This window comes from Hyaena hyaena, unplaced genomic scaffold (assembly GCF_003009895.1).
Source record: "Hyaena hyaena isolate Hyena2069 unplaced genomic scaffold, ASM300989v1 scaffold_89, whole genome shotgun sequence".
Taxonomy (NCBI): Eukaryota; Metazoa; Chordata; class Mammalia; order Carnivora; family Hyaenidae; genus Hyaena; species Hyaena hyaena.
Window position 1 is genome coordinate 1,154,434 of NW_024080719.1, and position 20,780 is coordinate 1,175,213.

At 38.5% G+C, this 20,780-nt stretch overlaps 1 protein-coding gene across 3 annotated transcripts in view; it reads right to left on the reverse strand.

Annotated features, from left to right (window-relative positions):
- Positions 1 to 20,780, reverse strand: part of SH3D19 (SH3 domain containing 19) — a 52,294-nt gene that overhangs the window by 24,128 nt on the left and 7,386 nt on the right. For all 3 annotated transcript variants that reach the window (XM_039234364.1, XM_039234365.1, XM_039234363.1), the window contains exons 6-9: positions 12,407 to 12,514; positions 8,123 to 8,235; positions 3,473 to 3,534; positions 2,192 to 2,456 (exon numbers count right to left, since the gene is read on the reverse strand). In XM_039234364.1, coding sequence (XP_039090295.1) covers positions 2,192 to 2,456; positions 3,473 to 3,534; positions 8,123 to 8,235; positions 12,407 to 12,514 — 548 coding nt within the window. The remainder of the gene's footprint in view (positions 1 to 2,191; positions 2,457 to 3,472; positions 3,535 to 8,122; positions 8,236 to 12,406; positions 12,515 to 20,780) is intronic.

Below are 20,780 nucleotides of genomic sequence, written 5' to 3' on the forward strand. Positions count from 1 at the left end.
AACACAAACCCATAAAAGGATTATTCACAATCAAACAACCTCCTCATAAACTGTTGATAATGTGGAGATGTCACATGTGTGCCTAAAGTGCAACTTCTCTAGCAATTAAACTCTTGACGTGGCTTCCTCAGGCTATAGATCTAGTGGCATTCATGAGAAATGGATGCTAACAGTCCTTGGGAATGTGCAGTATGTGGCCAAAAGTTCCCTTTAACAAGCACAACCAGGAAGTTCTATTCTGTAGGACAAGGTCCACCAAGTCTCCTGAGTGCTTAAAGGATAAATGCTCAGCACCTGACCTCACTGACCTCAGACCCTAAGCCATGTCTTTATTGCAGGCTTCTCAATGGCTGTCTTCTGAAAGCTGATAGGGGATTAGAGCCTCCTCTGTAGTGCTGGACCGACTGCCTCCATTTGCCTTCAATCTCCTTTTCTCCTAGAGTCTCTCTGATACCAAGTGTCTGCTTAAGCCCATTTCATTCCCTGACTCCAGTCACTTCCTACTTAGCAGTCTGATCTTAGAAGGGCTTTTACATCTGCACCCCACCCTAGCCAGAGGACTCTGTTCCCTGCCTTGATAAATTCTGTCCGATAACTGATAACTGCAGGTCAGAGGGCATATCCAGGAAATGTGATCACACAAGCTCACTTCCAACAAGGAAAGGGAGGCTTCGATTACTCAGGAGCAAAGATTCAGTGTTCAAGGATGGGCCCTGTAAGGCTGGGTTGGGTGGTGTTGATTCCCAGCAACCCTGTTAAAAGTCCCAGGCTCCCAGTGTAACCAGAGTCCTGATTAGCAATTTAATCAACGACAGCCATGGAAAAAAATGAGAGATTTAAGGAATTATTTCATACAGAGACATACTATTCTAATATACTATCATTTTGAATTTATTAATTTGAGCTATCCAAATGTTTTACTGACATTAGACAGCCATGCTAAGAATCATATGCAAAATATGGTTCTTCTGAATGAGGTTCTTAAACATAGAATGTCCAAAGCTAGTAGAGTTTTTGCAGCTAGTAATACTACTCATAGTATGGCTTACTGGCTGAGAGCATGGGCTCAGAGCCAGCTGATCTATGTTCAAATCTTGGCTCTACCATTAACTGACTTTGTGCCCCTGAACAAATTCCTCAACTTCTCTGTGTTTTATTTTCTTAATTTGTATAATAGGGTTTAATAACAGTATTTACTTCACAGGGAGGGCTGGTGTGAGGAATAATACATATAAAGTGTTTCAAATGACATTGGGCACATAGTAAGTACTCAACACATCAAGCACTCTTCTTATTTATTATTTTAAAGTATCCTATCCCAAAGAACACCCCTGGGTTTTATTCATCAGTTTAAATGGAAATGAAAAGAAGTATACTACCTTTTTCTTATCGTCTATATCCTCTTAGGATTAGAAAAATCTGAAATGGCTTAAATTTCCTTAATGAGGAAATGTAATATAACATAATATTGTTAATTGCTGTATTTGTTAGGAGCCACTGTCACACAATTGTTTAAAAAGTGTTAACAATTCTATTCTCCTTATCATTTTTATTTGTTTTGCATTTTATTAGGCTAACCTGACCAAAGTAGAAAGAGCACATTAGTTCTGTTTTCACTTAAGTGTGGGAAATGAACAAATGTTTTGAAGTCACATGATGAAAAAATACATTCAAAGAGAACAAAATTAATATCTCAACTATCTCAATTATTGATTAAAAGCTTCTAAGCAGTGACTGTAAAATGGGCCATGATAATTAGGTTTATAAAAGGGGAAGGTAAGGAAAAAACCACCCATCTTAACGAGAAATTTCCTTGTATTTCATTTGAAAGTTTAGTCTGTGGGCAAGGTAGCTGTAAGATGTAAACTATATCAAGTTATAAACTATAAATTCTGTCAGAGCTACTTCCATCAGGATAATCCACTGGGTCAGGTTTTTCAGTTTCTGTTTGGTCAAGCCAGACAGTAGGTTACAATCCCTGTCTGCCCTGCTTCCTTTTCCTGTATTTCTTCTAATAATGAAACCCTGCTTTAAAGACCTATTTTTATTACGGCCTACTTCTCTAAAGCCCTCATGGCATCAAGGGACAAGTCCACATTTGTCTCATCATCTTTTTCTAAGGAATAACAGATCTTTTATATACTTTAGGACAAATCTCTTGACCACAAACATTTTTAAGGACTAAACTTACCATGTATTTCCTGTAGAGAGGGTGTCCTGGTTTGGGGCGAGGGGGCAGCACCGGATCTTGATTTTTAAACACTTGACTCTTGGCTTTTGAAAGTCCAAATGCCAAGTTACTTTGTTTTTTCTGAAGATCCATGTCAGAAGAAGACCGACTAAAAGGCTGTTTTTTATTTGATGCTCTGGTTGCAGAAATTTTGGGGGGAGGTGGTCTCTCAGGGGCTCCCTTGGGAGGAGGCTGTCGGGTCGGTGTAACTTTTCCATCTATAGGTCTGAAAGTCAATGAGGGAGCTGGGAGTCAGTGTTTGATCAATATCAGGATCCTGTTTTATTCTTTCTTACACACACACACACACAGCTTTCTGCTGGGGTAATACAATTTCTGAAACATGCACACTATGCTATTTTTGAGCAAACGACTGCTATATTAAACGTTATATTATTAGAGGAAATGCCATGATGCTTCAGCTTCCTCTTATCTTGCACTAGAGAGTCATTAGTTTAAGACAAACAAGCATTACCTATCATGAGCTCTCCAAGGCCCTATTTACTCTTAAACACACCATGACTATTTCAGAAGACTAAGCACTTTCTAAAGTATGAGATGAGAAGCTAATAATAAGGTATCAGGTACATTTAACAGGGTCCATACATAATTAGAAAAGGAACATCAAATTCCCCCAATATTTGTGTTATGGGAATTATTATTAAAACCTTAATTTAGATTAATATAAAGAAAGCTAATTCTGAAAATGGAATAAGACAACTGCTACTTTGAAAGTCTTCCCATAATCCTTATGATAAAAATAATTTCCAGCATAGTAACATTTTCTGATAGCATCACAGCTTTTTGTTCAAATAGCCCTGGAACTCAGGATGGCAGGTCCCCTCTGACCTTAGTGCCTGTCTCCCTTTGGAGATGCCTTCAAAAACCAGGCTGGTTTCTCATAATGGGAAGTGTGTGAGTACATGCGTGTATACATTTCAGAAGCGGAGTTTTTCAGGTTCAAAAAAAGTCTTGTTCATTTAGTTGAGAAAAAGTAATACAGATCTATGTTTGTGCTCTGTGAAGTGCTGGATTGCGTTAAAAGGCAGAAGGAGCAGAAATTCTTACAAGCAGCTGTCAGAAGCAGACTAGAGGCTAGTGGTCTGAGAGAATTCATGAGTTTAATGCATCTTCAAAACTTCTTAGACAAACTACACTCAGTTTTGGCAGAAAATAGAGTCCAGTCTGAGTCATTAGTTTTTCTCTAATTTACTTTTTAAAAGTTTTCCCACACTTACTTACCTTGGTGGCAACCTTGGGGGTCCTTGCATAGAACCTGCTGTTTGACCCATGTGGTCAGATTCCTGAAAGTATCAGACAATGCTTTTTAGTTAAGGTTAATCTGAAACAAGAGCTTGTCAAGAGGAATTATGGAGAACTTATTGGCTACATCTCTAAGTGGAAATGTAGCTGAGTTATAGAAAGTAGTTTCAGAGTTTTTAGTCTTAAGCAATATTAACTCATTACTTAACAATATTAACTATTACTTCTTATGTCAGTTGTTAAGTGCTAATACAAGTGCAAACGTAGAGAAGACCAGCGGCCCAACTAACTGCACTGTGTGGTTATGCACCCAGCAAACTCATCAGGTCTTAAGGATGATATTTAAATCATGATAGGTTATACAGTAGCAATTTAAGCAGGCACTGTAGGGAATTTTTAAAAAAATGGTCTTTATTTATCCCATGACAACACATAAGATACACACTGCTCCTAAGTTTAAACATATAAGTGAGGTGGTGATTCATTTGTTTTGCTTACAACAGGTAGATCTCTCATCATTGGGTGGTTTATACCTTGGGTGGTGGCTTCTGAACTAGGAGGAGGTAGAACACAATAGAAACTTAAAGTATGGCCTGAAAGGAAGGTATGTGAAGAGGAATGGAAAAGGCTCAAGAAATCAGAAAGAGTAAAGGGAGATAATTTGAAAAATAAGATGGGTGAGAGCAGAATATCCGAGCCTAATAGCATATGGGAGAAACTGGAAGTGTGGAGAACAAAAGTAAGATTTCTTTAGGGGAAAGGACTCAAACTGTGCTGCTTAAACAGATTCTTCAATGTTGTAGCCCAAAGATTGGGAAATGAGTATAATACGTAGAAAATGTTTGCAGGTCTTTGGTTGAATGAGAAGTTAAGAGAATCACAAAGCCAAAACTTCTGTTTTCTTTTTTAGGGAAAAGTCCTCTCTAAATACTTCTAATTCTGATCGAGTCTCCCTTTTTCACCTTTCCTACTTTCTAAGCCCACAGTACAAACATCCAGGAGGATATAATATTCCTCCAAGGGGGAAAGTGCTAGCCCTTTAAAATTACACTGCCTTTTCTTTAAGGGAGATTTAATTGTCGCTTGGGAATCTTCAGGATAATTCACACTGTTTTCCTCCTTCTCACCATATAAAGGAGTTAAAACTCACTTCTACTGTGTTTTAATTCAAATTAGATATTAGCAACTTTTCCTTTAATACCAAATGATTAATTGCCAGTAACTGCAATCATTTAAGTATATTTCAAAATCCCATTTTTAAAAACAAATTAAGCTTGCCCTTAAAACTTGGTTTCACTAATGAGTTCAGTTAATGTAGTGAGGCAAGTCACTAGCCCATAAACCCTGCAATGGTCCATACTATAATCCATGCCTTATAAATCCACTGCTGCCTGTATTTCCCCCGCTTCTGACAAATAATTGCTATGATTTTGAAAAGCTCACTGATTTCTTTTGCTACCTTTAACATTAACAAACAGAAAAACACTCTAGCAGACAGTCAGGAACTCTTACTGGTTTTCTCAAAACTACAGTTGTTAGATAACTTAGTAATTGAGGGCACATAAAAAATACAGATGTATACATTTGACAAAAAAAGTTATAGATGATGTACTTTATTAACTACATACTGTATAATCCTAATCTTTTACAAAATATTAACTGTACTTTTCTCTCAGGGGTGTTATTTTTATGGAGGATCTTAGGTTTCTCAAAATTTCCACAATGAGAAAATTTTGAATCAAGAAAAAATAAAAGGCAGTGTGCTCACAGTGTCCAGGAATGTTAGGCACATTGTAGAACATAAATACTGAGAAGAGAGGACTGGCTCCTGCAGAAGCCACTGTCCGAGTGTTTGCTAAAGTCCAGATTTGTGCAGGAGTTCTGCCAACAGGCTCTGGAAGATGAATGATTAGGTATTTCCTCCTTTTCAATATTCTACACCTAACCGGAGCCTCTCTGCATTTGCTTTTTGTAGTTTTTCTTCAGCTCTGACATCTCTGAACTTTGGCTTTTAATGTGTTCGGATATGCATTTTAGTTCCTGGGGAAGCTGGTCTTTCTGCCTGTACTACCCCTGTAGATACCATCTTTTTGTTCACCTGCTTTGGAATGGTTTCTCATATTCTAACTTCAAAAGAATTCCCTAGTTTTTTGCTGAATTTTAAAAGATAGGTAATTCTTCCAAGACCACATTCTTGTCTGTTGGAATTACTTAGCAGCCTCTGCAGAAGCTTCTTCTCTTCTTTCTCTGGGAACTGATACCACTTCTTAGGCCCTGAATTCACTGGCCAGTGTCTGTGCTACAGCTTGGATTCTTGATACACAGCAGGTGGCGTCTCCTGACTCTCCTGCACTGGCTGGCAGCCTCTTTAGGAGAAGCTTTGGAAGCCCTCGCAGGAAGAACAGGGTCCACAGGAACATCTGCTCCTGCTCCAGGGGCTCCTAACGGTCTTCACCCTAGAGTCCCTGTCCTTTCGGTGAAGAAAGGGAGATTTCATAACATAGCCATCCTGACTTAAGATGGACAAACAGTAGAAAGTTTTTGTCTTGTGCCTCATCAAAAGACACAGCTGACAAAGACCAAACCTGTCCTCATGGGTGATTACACTGGTGAGATAGTCTTTCTAGAGATCTTTCCTGATATCTGAAGGCTTTATGGTCTGTGGTCTAATAGTCACTCAGTAATTGTAATCCTCAAACAAAAGGAATTTCTCAGGCGTAAATTTGACTTTCTGGCCCTGGAATCTATTATATGTGACTTTAGCCAATTCATTTCACTTGTGGTCTGTTTCCTTTCTTCCTTTAGACCCAGTGCATCTATCATGATGTGTATTTATTATAGGACAGCACAGAATGCTTTGGCACTCCTTGGTAAACAGTGTAGGACAGGATTTTCCTGTTCATGTAAGGTACAATTATGATTATACTACCTCTCCAGATGGTTTATTCTAACTTCCTCTTCTTGTTTTTCTAAAATGTGGGAGTTACTCTGTGGTCTGCTTAACACCAAATGTAATAATACCTAATACTTTAATAGAGCTTTATGGTTTACAGAAGCCCATTATATGAGTTCATGAATGATGTATATATATGCCTGCTCATTACCCTCTCACTCTCTTTTACAACCCTTTAGAGTAGAAGCCAGTAACCTGCTCAAGTAAACTTTCCTCCATGGAAATTTGGGATTTTCTTCTATTTAACAACAGTATTGCAGGGGCCCTATCATCCCCTATTGGGTTTTCTTGGCCCAGTTTTAATAAAAATTTATTATCAGGTACTTCGAAAATGTAAATGATCACTAAATTTTACTTCAGCCTACAGGAAAATCTCATTAACTTGATATTGGCTAATTCAATTTAATGTTTTCTTCAAAGAAATCTCTTTTCACTAGATGATTAGATGGGTTTGCATGTGTAATAAGCATAGCTAATGCACAGTGTAAAACTATTATGAAATTTGAGCTGAAAATTTGGTACAGAGATGTTAAGAATTTGTTCCTTTAAAATTTTTTAAATTTTGCTTTTTAAATTTTTAATTGAAGAATAATTGATATATAATATTGTATTGGTTTCAGGTGTAAAACACAGTGATCTCATATTTATATACCTTACAAAATGGGCACTACAGTAAGTTGTTACCATCTGTCTGTCGCCATACAAAGGTGTTACAGTATTACTGACCATATTCCCTATGCTGTACATTATATCCCCGTATCTTACTTATTTTATAACTAAAGAATTATACCTCTTAATTCTCTTCACCTGTGAAAGATGTGAAGCAAGGGAGGACGAGAGGGAAAAAGAGAGAGAGGGAGAGAAAGAGAATCTCAAGCAGGCTCCATGCTCAATCCCATGACTCTGGGATCACGACCTGAGCTGAAATCAAGAGTTGCATGCTCAATTGAGTTAGCCACCCAGGCACCCCTATTTTTAATTTTTTTGAGGAACCTCCACATTGTTTTCCATAGTGGTTGCATAAATTTAAATTCCCACCAACAGTGCAAGAGGGTTCCCTTTTCCCCATACCCTTGCCAACACTTGTTAAGGAACCAGTTTCTTTAGAAATAAACCTTAAAAGATAATCTATCATATGGGAGTTTCAAGCAGATGGGGAAATGATATTGAGGTTAAAAAAATACATATATATACATATATATATATTTTAAAACTTTGACTACCATTGTTAAAAATACTATTTTTTGATTTAAAAAAGTTTCCCTAAATTTCAGATTAACAAATTCTTATGGTAATTATCTTAAAGTGTCACTAATTAGATATTTTAAATAAAAATTGAAAATTGGACTCAGTCTATTTCCACAAATATTAAAGGTTTTTAGAGATTTTCAATAACGTCTGCCTCATTATTTAGCGCTAGTAAAAGATAATGTCATTCTATCAGTATAGGACAAATTATTTTATGATGAAGTACAATGAACTGGCCTAATTCGTTTGTCCTATAGGAATTTTTAAAATATTGAACATCACATTAAATAAGTACACAGGGCTTAGAATTGGTTTGCAATAAAGGTCTTTATCAGGTCAACAGTAAAATAATTGAGACATCAGCTGAGTATTTAAAATTAGTGCATAGCTTGGTCTTCAATCTAAGACAATTTATAATAACCACTTACCAAGTTTCTAGTTCTGTCAACATTACTCAGTTTTCCAGATACTACACTGTAAGTGTTTCCAATAGGTTTTTCAGTAGGGAGAGGAGGTGGGCTTTGCGGATCCTCATGTAAACCTGGAAAAACAGCAGTAATTCATCAATAATTTAGGGCCTTTGGGGATCCAAAGGATGAAATGATTGCAGCTTGGTTCCTAAGGAAAATGCCTGTCATAAAAGAGCCACACCAAGAATGGAGAGCTAAATAAGTGAGAAAGAGCTGGGAAACTTCAGAAAATGGATGGGTTTAGCAGGCATCAGTTACTTTTACTGAATACTATATGGAGTAAAAATAATACTAAATAATTACAACAGCAGCCAGCATTTTTGACAACCTTCAGTGTGCCAGGAATTAAGGCAGTTTATTCATATATAATAAATATGAATATAATTTTAAATAAAATTAAAAATTCAGTTCCTCAGGTACACTAGCTACACTGAAATAGCTACCACTTGAAATGCTCCATAGCCACATATGGCTAAGGGTTGCCATAATGGATAGCACAGTTCTGAAACATTTCTACCTTTGCAGAAAGTCCTACTGGCCAGCACTATGCTAGATAATATCCTACTTATTTTGCAGATGAAGAAACCAAAACAGAGAAGAAAATATATAAGCTATATGAAGTCTTAATGCTAGTAATTTTGGGTTTTGAAGCCCAAAAGCCTGTGCTCACTATAATATGGCAAGCTGTTTCTTTAATAGATTGTGTATCCAACCCTCCCCATCCAAATAATTAAATGTTTTTTCTAATTCATTAGCTCCAGATTAATGGGCTTAATTGCCTTCAATTTAATAAACAGGATCTTTACATCCAAACTACATCTTTAACTCAGTGATAGTATACCCCCAACTTATTTTAAAAAGAAGAAAAAGATCAGGTTTAATTAGTGGCAGCTAATTAAAATCTGTGTGCAAACACACTTGGAGAGAGGATGACTGCAACATACTGAAGGAGGCTTTAGTCACCTTTTACACACTGATTTAGGCACTTAGGGAAGATGGGAATTCTCTTCATTCTTTCAAATGAACACTGCTCTCATTTCACATGAAATACCTATAACAACAGGATGATTTGTCAGGTTCCTATTTTATCTCCAGCCAGGAAACATTCTCAAAAGGAGGAAAATACCCAGGCCAGCTACTAGGAAAACAATGATTTAGAAACAGGCAAGCATTCTTAGTGAGGGACAGGGCTGCTCTGGAAATGAAGACACAGAGGAACACTTCAATTGAGTTGCCATCTTGAAGACTTTCTCTGTGGAACAGTTTTCTTATTCTTACAAGGAAATGCTGAAATCATTTAGGATGCTGTATTGCTGTGACAAACAATTAAGAGTACAAAGTAGCAATAATATCAAAGTAGAATGGAAATGCCTTACTGGCAGGAAAGAACATAGGGATTATCAGGTATGGATGTGAGGCGGGGAGGGAGGTGGAGATTTCCAATTTCAAATAACATGGTAGGTGGAGGTCTCAATGAGAAAAGTGGCACTTGAGCAAAGACCTAAAGGAATGGTGAAGGAGGGAGCCATGCACATATCTGGGGGAAGGACATCTTAGTCAAAAGAAACAAATCTCAAGCAGAAAGAGCTGACATGTTCAAAGAAGACCAAAAGGTTTTGCTCCACAAAGCTATTCCTTTCTTCGCCTGACCATTCCAAGTTCTTCCAACACTGAAGCACATATGAATTGCTTAATGACTGTAATAAGTACAATTCCGGGGAGCTGATTTTTGGTATAAATAGAAACAGTGCTCTAGAAACAGGCACTTCAGTTCTCTCACAGACAGCACTTGGAATCCAACTTTCCAACAGCTCCTGGAACTTTGTCCGAAAAATAAACAAAGGTGCTTCCTCAATATATCCTTTTTAGGAGGTGCCTGGGTGGCTCATATGGTTAAGCGTCTGACTCTTGCTTTCGGCTCAGGTCATGATCTCATGGTTCCTGGGTTTAAGCCCAGTGTCGGGCTCTGTGCTGACAGTGTGGAGCCTGCTTGGATTCTGTCTCTCCTTCTGTCTCTGCCTCTCTCCTGCTCACTCTCTGTCTCTCTCAAAATGAATAAACTTTAAAAAATATATATCCTTTTCTGGATTTCAGGACTATTAAGCCAATTTATAAGTATGCAGAAAGGAATGAACATAGAGGGCCTGAGACTGCTTATTCTCAGGACATGCTTCCAAGGTTGGTTCTTGCTGGAATTTGGGAACTTGGGCTTTGGAAATGTTCCCACCATCCCCAGAACTGATAAAACAAAAGATTATGGTTTATGCTAAATACCTGCTTTCCTTCTAGGAACCTGGAATTTTGGAATGTGCCAAAATTGCTAGAGATGCCTATGTGACCAGCCCCCAATAAAAACCTTGGGCATCGAGTCTCTAATGAGCTTCCTTGGTTGACATTTCACCTGTGCTGTCACAACTGGTTCCTGGGGGAGTTAAGTATAGCCCTTGTGATTCCCCTGGGAGAGAACACCTAGAAGCTTGCGCCAGGTTTCCTCTAGGCTTTGCCCCATGCACCATTTCCCTCTGCTGATTTTGCTTTGTATACTTCTGCTGTAATAAAGCACAGCTGTGAACATAACTATGTTCCTCGAGTAATCATCAAACTTGGGGGCTTGGGGACCCTGATACAGCAGAAGAATAAATTCAAATATAAAAACTGTATTACTTAAAACCCACGTGAGCTTCAAGCAATGTTTATTATCATTATATTTCACTACACTTGTTAAAATCTAGAAGACATTTTAACAAGGTAACAGCAAGCAGGCAAGCAACTCAATGAACTATATCATCTGTGATACTTCTATAGCCCACTGATTTATGGACTATATAATGCTGTCAAAAGAAATAAACCTCCAGTTTTTTAATCTACCACATAACTTCCTAAGAAGCAAGGAACCACCAGAATTTGGTACCCTTGACTTTTTCCTCCTCATTCTTCACAGCAACTCAGTTAAATCTTCTCACTACTTGGCTTAGAGCCATCAATTAATAACCATCAAAAGACCAAAACCAGTATGATCTTTCTGGGTAGTATTTTATACAGAAACCAACCCCCAAATTAAAGGGGTTTCATGGCATTCCAGGGTATGCCTACAAAATAACCCAGAGATGCTATAGGTGAAGGACTGGGGACATGTGATCCATTATGAGGAGGAATGGAGTGGCAGGACCTCCTGTTAGAATAAAGCAAGGCTGCACCTGGTCTATGAAAATGCACTGAATGAAATGAAAGGACAGCAGAAGCTTGTGGAGAAGCTGTGTGATCACTCCAAGCGTTGCCAAGAAATGCTTTGAAACCCACTGTACATGCACGTGCACACGTGTGCGCACACACACACACAAATAATCTCCAGGGTCTCAAATAAATGGGCCTGGTCCTCTTGGCTTCTCTTTTACAATAAATATTAGATTTCTTTGTGGTACGTACAAAGGCTCATACAAAATTTCATTTATTGTACCATTAAAAAAATCGAGGAAGAAAATAGTATGAAAAAGTAGTGCTATGCTAATTTAAATACGTTTTATACATTATTATGTTTTTATAATTTTTAGTTAACTGCTCTTCACACAACTCATGCATACTTATACTTGGGGTATGGCTGACTGGAAAAAGATACTGTATCCAGAGAGATACACACAACTTTATTTGCTGTCAGTTTCAATTAGAGTTCATATGTGAACAACTTAAGAGTTAAGAGGTGCTGACGCCTTGGTGCAGTTGAAAATCCACATATAACTTTTGACTCCCCAAAAACTTAACGACTAATATAGCCTAGTGATAACCTAAGTAGCCCATTAACACAGATTTTATGTTTCATGTGTCATATACTGTATTCTTACAATGAAGTAAGAAAAAAGAAAATGTTAAGAAAATCATAGAGGAAATATTATTTACAGTACTGTAGTAAGAAATCTGCATATAAGTAGACCTGCACAGTTCACGCCTGTATTTTTCGAGAGTCAAGTGGACCTTCCTGCCATCTTTACCAGAGGCACTAACAGGACATTCCAATTGTTCTGAGTTTCAGTCTCTCTCTATCCTCTCTGATGATACAGAGAAATGAAATCCGTATTTACTGTCTAAAGAACTGTGAAAAAAGTAACTTGTTTTTAAATATTCTTTGACTATAAATAATAATAAATGGCCGATTACACATAATTTCAAAAGTAGACATTGATAAATTAGTATATATTTTCCCCAGGCTCTTGGAGAAGCAGATAAAGAAGGCAGATTAGTGCTTACATTTTCCCGGTTTGGCTGGAATTCGAATCACAGTAGGCTTTCTGGTGGGTGCTGGTTGAACTGCTCGTTCTTTTGTTGGTTCTGTTTTTGTGGGGAGCTGAAAGGGATCTAATGAAAAACACAGTTTATTTTGCATCTTTTAGTTAACATGGACTCAAACAAAAAACCTCATTCATAATTAAAGAGTCATATTTTCATGCCCCAGGGAAAACTATTCATGGATAAACAAAATCTCAGTTTGCAGAGAGAAACACAAAGTCGGAGCTCATGAAAGGAAATGACTTGGTGCTCTGTAAATAATTCATGTGGCTTTTCTTCCTCTCTGACGAGAGATATCCAGGACAATCCTGAATTATGTAGAAGCGATCCTTCATGGGAGTACAGTCATTTCATAAGTGTTGCCTGAAAATGACTGGCAACTGAAATGAGGAGCCAGTTTCCCCACGATTGTGAAGCCTCCCAGAAATCCCAGGAAAGAAGGCCTTTACTCCAGCACATGCCTGTGCCTGTCCCAGAAAAGGCAGGCCCCAGGCTCACTGAGGGCCCTCATCCTATCTAGTACTGTGCCTGCACAGGACAGGTACTCGGCAGAGTGTCAGTCGTTTAGTAAAACCACACTTCACTTAACATGAAAATGGAAAATGTTTTATCTTGGAAACAACATAAGACATTTTCCTTCAAATATTTCATCTGGGGGCAAGGATATAGGACTTGGCATGTCTCCATATTAACTGATTCATTTAAAATTGACAGTATATGTTTAGAGAAAGTATTTCAAACAAAGGCATAATTAACCAAACTTTTTTACTGAAAGAAATAGTCTTTGTTCTTTAATGTAAATATTCTTTTCGAAAGTACTTTGGACTTTTTTTATTTTAATGTTTTATTTATTTCTAGGAGAGAGAGAGAGAGACAGCGTGAGCAGGGGAGGGTCAGAGAGACAGGAAGTCACAGACTGAAATAGGCTCCAGGCTCTGAGCTGGCAGTCAGCACAGAGCCCGACACGGGGCTTGAACCCACGAACCGCGAGATCATGACCTAAGCGAAAGTCGGACGCTTAACCGACTAAGCCACCCAGGAGCCCCTCTTTTCAGTTCTTTGGGAAAATGCCCATATCATTTTTTTAAAGATGAAAAATCTGGGGCACTTGGGTGGCTCAGTCAGTTAAGTGTTCAACTTCTGCTCAGGTCATCATCTCACGGTTCATGGGTTTGAGCCCTGCATTGAGCTCTGTGCTGACACAGCTAGCTCAGAGCCTGGAGCCTGTCTTCGGATTCTGTATCTCCCTCTCTCTCTCTGACCTTCCCCTGCTCACACTGTCTCTCTCTCTCAAAAGTAAACATTAAAAAAATAAAAGATGAAATATCTAAAAATAAGTAGATAAGCAAAAGTAAAATAAATGCTGTATAATAGATACTCTCTGTAATACACAGGATCTCTGAGGCCTCTTTCACTTTTATTCAACAAGAAGCGGAATGATGGATCACCTGGGTGGCTCAGTCGGTTGAGCGTCTGACTCCGGCTCAGGTCATGATCTCACGGTTTGTGAGCTTGAGCCCCGCGTCAGGCTCTGTGCTGACAGCTAGCTCCGAGCCTGGAGCTTGTTTTGGATTCTGTGTCTCCCTCTCTCTCTGACCCTCCCCTGCTCACACTGTCTTTCTCTCTCTCTCTCAGAAATAAATAAAACATTAAAAAAAAAAGAAGCAGAATGAATATATGCTGCAATTCTACACCTGTTCTATGGAATCTTAACTATAGGGAAAGAGTCCCTATAAAAATACTGTACAGCATAGCTCCTGTTGATGAACAGCATTCATGTTCTGCCTATTATGAGCTGTGGTTCAATAAGTACCTTTTGCTGACCAGCTATTTTCAGGATACAAGTAGAGCTGAGCTAAGGATAAGAAGGCGTTTCAGCCCCTAGATACCTGACCTTTCTTTCAACGCAGCTCTCAGGCAACCCTACCATTACATATCCTACGAAAGGCATCACACACTCACTAGCCACTTGCTCACATGTCTTCCATGTGCCAGTAACAATGGTAGGTGGGAAGATACTATGGTAAAGTATAATCCTATTCTATTATCTACCACCTAGGAATGGCCCTCAGATGGCAGCCAGGTAAAACTTTTATTATTAGGCTACTGAGAAAAAAAAAATTAGGTGACTCCTCTACAGAGTGAGGCAAGTCTTGTCTAAGTTCAAAAAACCAACTTAAGATTATCAAAACAGTATCAAACTTGAAAAAAAGGATCCTGTAATAATATAACTTTCTTCCATTGTAACCCATGTCCTCACAAAACAAATAAAGCTCCTTCTTTTAGGTCTAACTAAAATTTTTTTTAATGTTTTACTTATTTCTGAGAGACAGTAAGAGACACAGCGTGAGCAGGGGAGGGTCAGAGAGAGAGGGAGACACAGAATCTGAAACGGGCTCCAGGCTCTGAGATAGCTGTCAGCACAGAGCCCGATGTGGGGCTCGAACCCGCACACCTGAGCCGAAGTTGGACGCTTAGCCAACTGAGCCACCCAGGCTCCCCCTAAATTTTTTAAGTGTATATTTTGTAACAGCATTATTTTTTACCCCAAAAGAGTATTTACTGTAAAAATGGGAAACATTGCAGAAAGTTCCTGTAATCCCATCCCTCCAGTAATAATTAAAACTTGGTGTATTTTTTACTATATTACATGTATTATTATGTAGGTATTTTGATAAACAAAAAGAGCAGAACTTCATGTCTTTCTTTGTATTTTGCTTTTTTTCACTTGTGTCCACTCAATACTGCTTGGATGCCAGTTACAAATCAAATACTATACTAGGTGCTGGGAATACTTCAGTGAACAAAGAACCCAGTCCTCATGGCACTTACATTCTAGCAGGGAGATGAAGATAATCAACAATAAATATAATAGATACATAGGTCACATGGTACATTACGTGAAAAGTACTACTGAGAAAGGAAAACGTAGAGCACGGTTAGAGACTCTGGGTGTGGGCAGAAGGGAAGCAGGTCGCAGCATGAAACCGAAGTACAGGGGGTGAGGGAGGGGAGTTGTTCTTTCCAACAACTGGATTTCACACATTCTAATAGTCCTTCCAACTTGAATAATGTATACGTGGTCTCTAAGAAACAGCAATGGATAATAAGGGATAGGTGCAATTGTATTAAAGCCCATTACTGCAAATATTACCTGAATGTGGACTCCCTGAATGGTTCATCTGAGTAATACTAGCTAAAATGAAAGAATCTGAAGACCCTATATGATCCTGGCATGCATTTTATTCAAACACAGAAACACCAGACCTTTCCCTGGAGCTGATTTTTCCTTTCTGTTCATCTCTCTCTCTATCACTGCCTTTACTCTGCTTCCGAGGCCCTTGTTGGAACCCACTGATTTCCAGCTGCAGTAGAGACTTTGTTCAGAGACTTGACTTCCCTCTCTCCCCCTTATCTTGGCTGTCATATCCCATTCTCTCAGGGCTCTTGTTTTCTACTAGGAAAAGGACCAAAAAGTCACAAAAAGGATTAAGGCTATTAACCGTTCACTGTATTCTACCTTTCAAGTGGTATTTCTGCTCTAATAGCTGCTTCTGATACCTAGAATCTGTTGATTATTAGTATAGACTTTTAGTTGATGCTGTTGTTTTGGGTGGGTGTGGAAGGGGAAGAAAATCTTGAGCATGGAATGACTTCAACTATTTCTCAACTCATATTATATTCTGAACCACTATAACACCTACAATCTCTCACATTCCAGGAGGGAGAACACAAACAAGGTGGGGGCAGGGAAAGGCAAAAAGACACTGCCAATCAGTACCTTGAGGGGCCAAGCACAGGGGGAATCCAAATTATGCTCGCTGTTGGAGGAATGGCCTCAGACACCTGCCCCAAATCCTGCACAGTGTGCAACCTCACCTACTGCCAGTCAGGTGTATTTTTTTTTTAACCAAGGGTCCAATGATATATTTTTTTTAACCTAAAGGACTTGAAGTAGTATAAATACAATTTATATAACAAAGGTATTCAGTGTCCTTCCTAGTTATGCACTCTGTCTTTATAAATATCATTAGCTACTCTTTAATAGTTTGCACTCCGATCTTATAAGATTATTCTACTATACATGTCTCTGGGAAAAAAAACATCTTTCTCAATACACTGAGCAAGGAAATCTCAGCGTTCTAGTGCTGTGGGCTGTTTGGCAGGAGTGGGTCTGTTTGATGACCTGCCCAAGCTGTGCTCACCGAGTCAGTGAGCTCAGCATCTGTCTCTCGTCTACACAATGTCCAGGGCTGTAATGCAGATGAGGTGTGGAGATTAGCTGGGAGGACAAATAGCATCACTTCAATAAGAAGGTGGGACCAGAGTCCTAATTTTATCTTGATGATGGTATGTATACAAATCTCTCTTTAGCTACACTAGTATGAAGTTTACTTGTTATGTCTCTTTATGAACGGGGTATTTTTTCTAACAGAAATCTAAGTGGGCAACATATAAAACAAGGATGACAATTCATGTTTGGGAACTCCAGGCATTTGCCAACCAGGGAACTGGATCACTGGTACTAATAAAATGTTTAAAGTTCATAACCTTTGACCAGTAGTCTTAGTTTTGGAAATTTATTCCTCAGAAATAAAAGCACTAGTAGAAATGGCAATGTTTATGATACTGTGTACTGCGGTATTTTCTGTAAAGGAAAAAGGAATCCAAAAATCTACAAGCACTGTGCATCAACAGGGGAAATGTTGAACCAACTATAAACATAGGAAACAAGGAGTCAGACCTACTGGCCTGAAGAGAAGTCCATAAATCTCACTGTTAAATAAAAAAAAGACAAGGGCAGGGGCACCTGGGTGGCTCAGGCCACCAGGTGGTTGAGTGCCTGACTCTTGGTGTCAGCTTGGGTCCTCATTCCAGGGTGATGGGGCTGTGCCCCATGTTGGGCTCTATACTGGTCATGGAGCCTGCTTAATATTCTCTCAGTCCCTCTGCCTACCCCTCACTCTCTCTCTTAAAAAAAAAAAAAAAAAAGACAAGGGTATAGTATGATAAAACTGTTTATAAAAGTAGATAAAAGTACGGGTATGTATACGTGTTTGTAAGCTTTGGTTTGAAATGTCCAAAGACTTGGAAGGTTACATACAATATTGTTCACAGTGGTTACTCTGAGGATATGGATAGACTGGAGGGAGATAATTTTTTTTTCTTTTACTAAATGTTTGCATTGTTTGACATATTACAGCAAATATGTTACTCTGTAACTGAAAAAATCCAATAAAATAAATTCAATCACAAGAAAAAAGTTACAAGATTAAGTTGAAATAACTCCCCTGCCAACCAACCAAACCAAAAACCATTTGAAAATAAGGGTGAAAAGTGAAAATCCTTGTTCCTTTAGTTGCTTTTTAAAGGCAATAACACCTGTAAAACTTTCTATAACTAGAAAAATTAAAACTTTTTATTGGATACGGTTCTTCGGTGATTCTATTTAATAGGGTTTTATGTGCATACATATGTTTTTGAATTTGTCTTATTTAGACATACGTAGTTCAAAATAATTAGCTTCCATTAGAAATTTAGAAAAATCATGTATTATTATTTTAAAATTTCTACTCATCACAAGGCTGAGGGTCAGCATGGGAGGCAGCTCTCTCTCTCTCTAGCAAAGATGACAACAGCTAACCCTCCCAGTTTTTCATCCTAATTCTGCTTATGTTTAGCTATTTGAAAACCAAGTTCCCCATCCTCTCCTGCCAACCCTGTTCCCTCATAAAGACTACCTTTGTTACCAACTTTTTACATATCTTTCCAAAGAAACTACCTATGGGTATGTGTGTGTTTTCACATAAACAGTAGCTAAAGTGCCATGGATGCTATCCATGCCCTTCATTTTTCACCTAATAGTATCTTAGAGGTTGGTAGGACGTAATAGGTGGTATGCCTCCTTTTTAATTAACACAAAATTTTCCACTGTATTGTGGATGTTATCTTTATTTATTTAAGCAGTCCACTAGAGATTACTTGCAATACTCTATAGTAGTAGCAGCCCTTCACTGGGGTGCAAGAATGAGCCCTTGCAGCTCTGAAAATTGTGCATACATGAATTAAAGGGCTGTTTTCATGGGAAATAAAAGATTCACAGGATAATCTGATTCTCAGAGTTCTGTGATCCAGAAGGGGTTAAGAACCACAATGTCACAATTCTATTACTGAGTTTGCTTTTGTTTCTATAGTAAAAAAGACATAAAGCATCTCAAAAAAAAAAAGAAAAAGAAAAAAGAAAGAAAAATCTCCTATCCAAATCTAAGGAACGTCCATGGCATTTTCTCCACCTTTATTTGCAGTATTTATTCTTCCCTCCTTCTAGCCCCTCACACCAAACCAATTATTCTACACTTGCTGCCAAACAAGTAGGCCCCTTTACACCTATATCCGCATGGTCTTCATTACTGGGCTGAGAAAAACACTGATGATAATGTAGTTTTCTGCCCATTACCTGTCTCTAATAATATGCTTGTCATCATAATTAGTTTCACCATCCTTGGCTTGCTTTTCTGTCATTTCCTTCCCTTGAGTTCTGTTAATAGCAGAAATTGGCTGCTAAACTATTATTCTGGGCTGTGTAATGGGGCTGACAGCAGAGGCATTCTGCTTTTTTTTTTGACAACTGGGTATGATTTGTAAAGGTGTGAAGAGGAATTGCTAATACTTCGCAGCTCCATTACGTTAACCTGGAAGGCATTCTACCCAAGAAATGAATCCAATATTAAATTGCTTGTTTTATGAGTTTTCCTTTAATAATTTTTCTAATCTTTACAATGTTTTCATAGCTCCAGTATTTTCTGATCTCTATTTCCTGAGATTAATATGGCAACTTCATTTTATGAAAACCACTTTATTAGATTTTCTATATTTCTGAGGGAAGGAAAAGAAGGAAAGACGTATTTGTGAGTTCCTCTCCTTGTTCTCGTGTTCTCTCCCATTTTCTAGCTAATGCCAAGATGACTGAGTAAGGTTTCACAAAGAGACCATAACACTTTACTTACAAAGACAATGCCATTGATATACCATCAAAAAGTCACAAAGCCCCAAATCAATACACAAAAATCTCTCTCCATGTTGAGGAATTCAGAGGCAATCCTAAAGGCCTCTGGAAGCCAGTAAGCAGGGAAGCAACAAGCTCCAGTGTACACTCTAGAAAAAAATCCCTTGGGTAGCTATGATATAGAGGATGATGGGTTTGAGACAGAAGCAACAGCTCAATTTAGGAGGCTACTGCAGTAATCTGGTCACAAAGTCCTAACATGGGACAGTGGAGGAGGGATGAGGAAGACTCCAGAACCACCTAAAAGGCTAAACCAGCAGGAGTTGGTAACTAATTGGATGTGAAGGCCAAGAAGTAAAAATAACTACTACTTAATGGGCACTTCCATGTTTCAGACAATGTGACAGTGCTTCCCTGCATAATCACATTTAATCCTTGCATCACCTCCATGAGGAATATTATTACTGTGTTCTATAGTGAGGAAACTGAGGCACTGTGGGGTCAAGTAAATTGCCCAAGGTCACATAGCAATTAAGTGGTAGACTCTGGACTGTCTCACTCCAAGTCCAAACAAACAGCTACTGTGTGACAGATAGGAAGACTTGAAGATGATCTCTAGGATTCTCTAGGGAAGCCTGGGTATATGATGGTGTTACTATGGGAGGTGCAGGTTAGAAAGAAGACAAAGTAAGTGTTCAGTATGACTCCACAGTTGAGAGCAATGGTTAAAGTCAAGGAGGGCAAGCAAATTACACATTTTGCTAAAGGACTGCCTAAATAAATAAATGTTGTGCAATGAAGTGGGAGAAATCAAGAAACAGAAAAGGCTGAGTATGAAGCATGAGACTATATTCATGTTGAATGTATACGGTTGGCCTTCTTTTTGAAGATGACTGTAATTATCTGTTTGATGACACAGAATAAATCCTCAGCAGTTATTAACCAAGTTGCCATTCTCACAGAATCTAGCAGCTCTACAAAAGGTGGTATGTCTTTGGCTTGTAGTATTTCCACCTCTTCACAGCTTGCTGTTGTTGGATTTACCCATCCATGGGTAACTTTGTAACACCAAAAAGGTTTAAGTAAGAAAATGACATAACAAAGACTTTAAAAGTTTTCAGTGTTACCTGGTGTAATAATTCATGAAAATGTTGGGTAGTAACGTAATAAAATGAAAAATATACCAGATCTCAAATAAAAAGACAGAGTTTGGGGTCATGTGGGTGGTTTAGTTGGTTAAGCATCTGATTCTTGATCTTGGCTCAGGTCATGATTTCATGGTTCATGAGATCGAGGCCCACGTCAGGCTCTATGCTGACAGCATGGAGC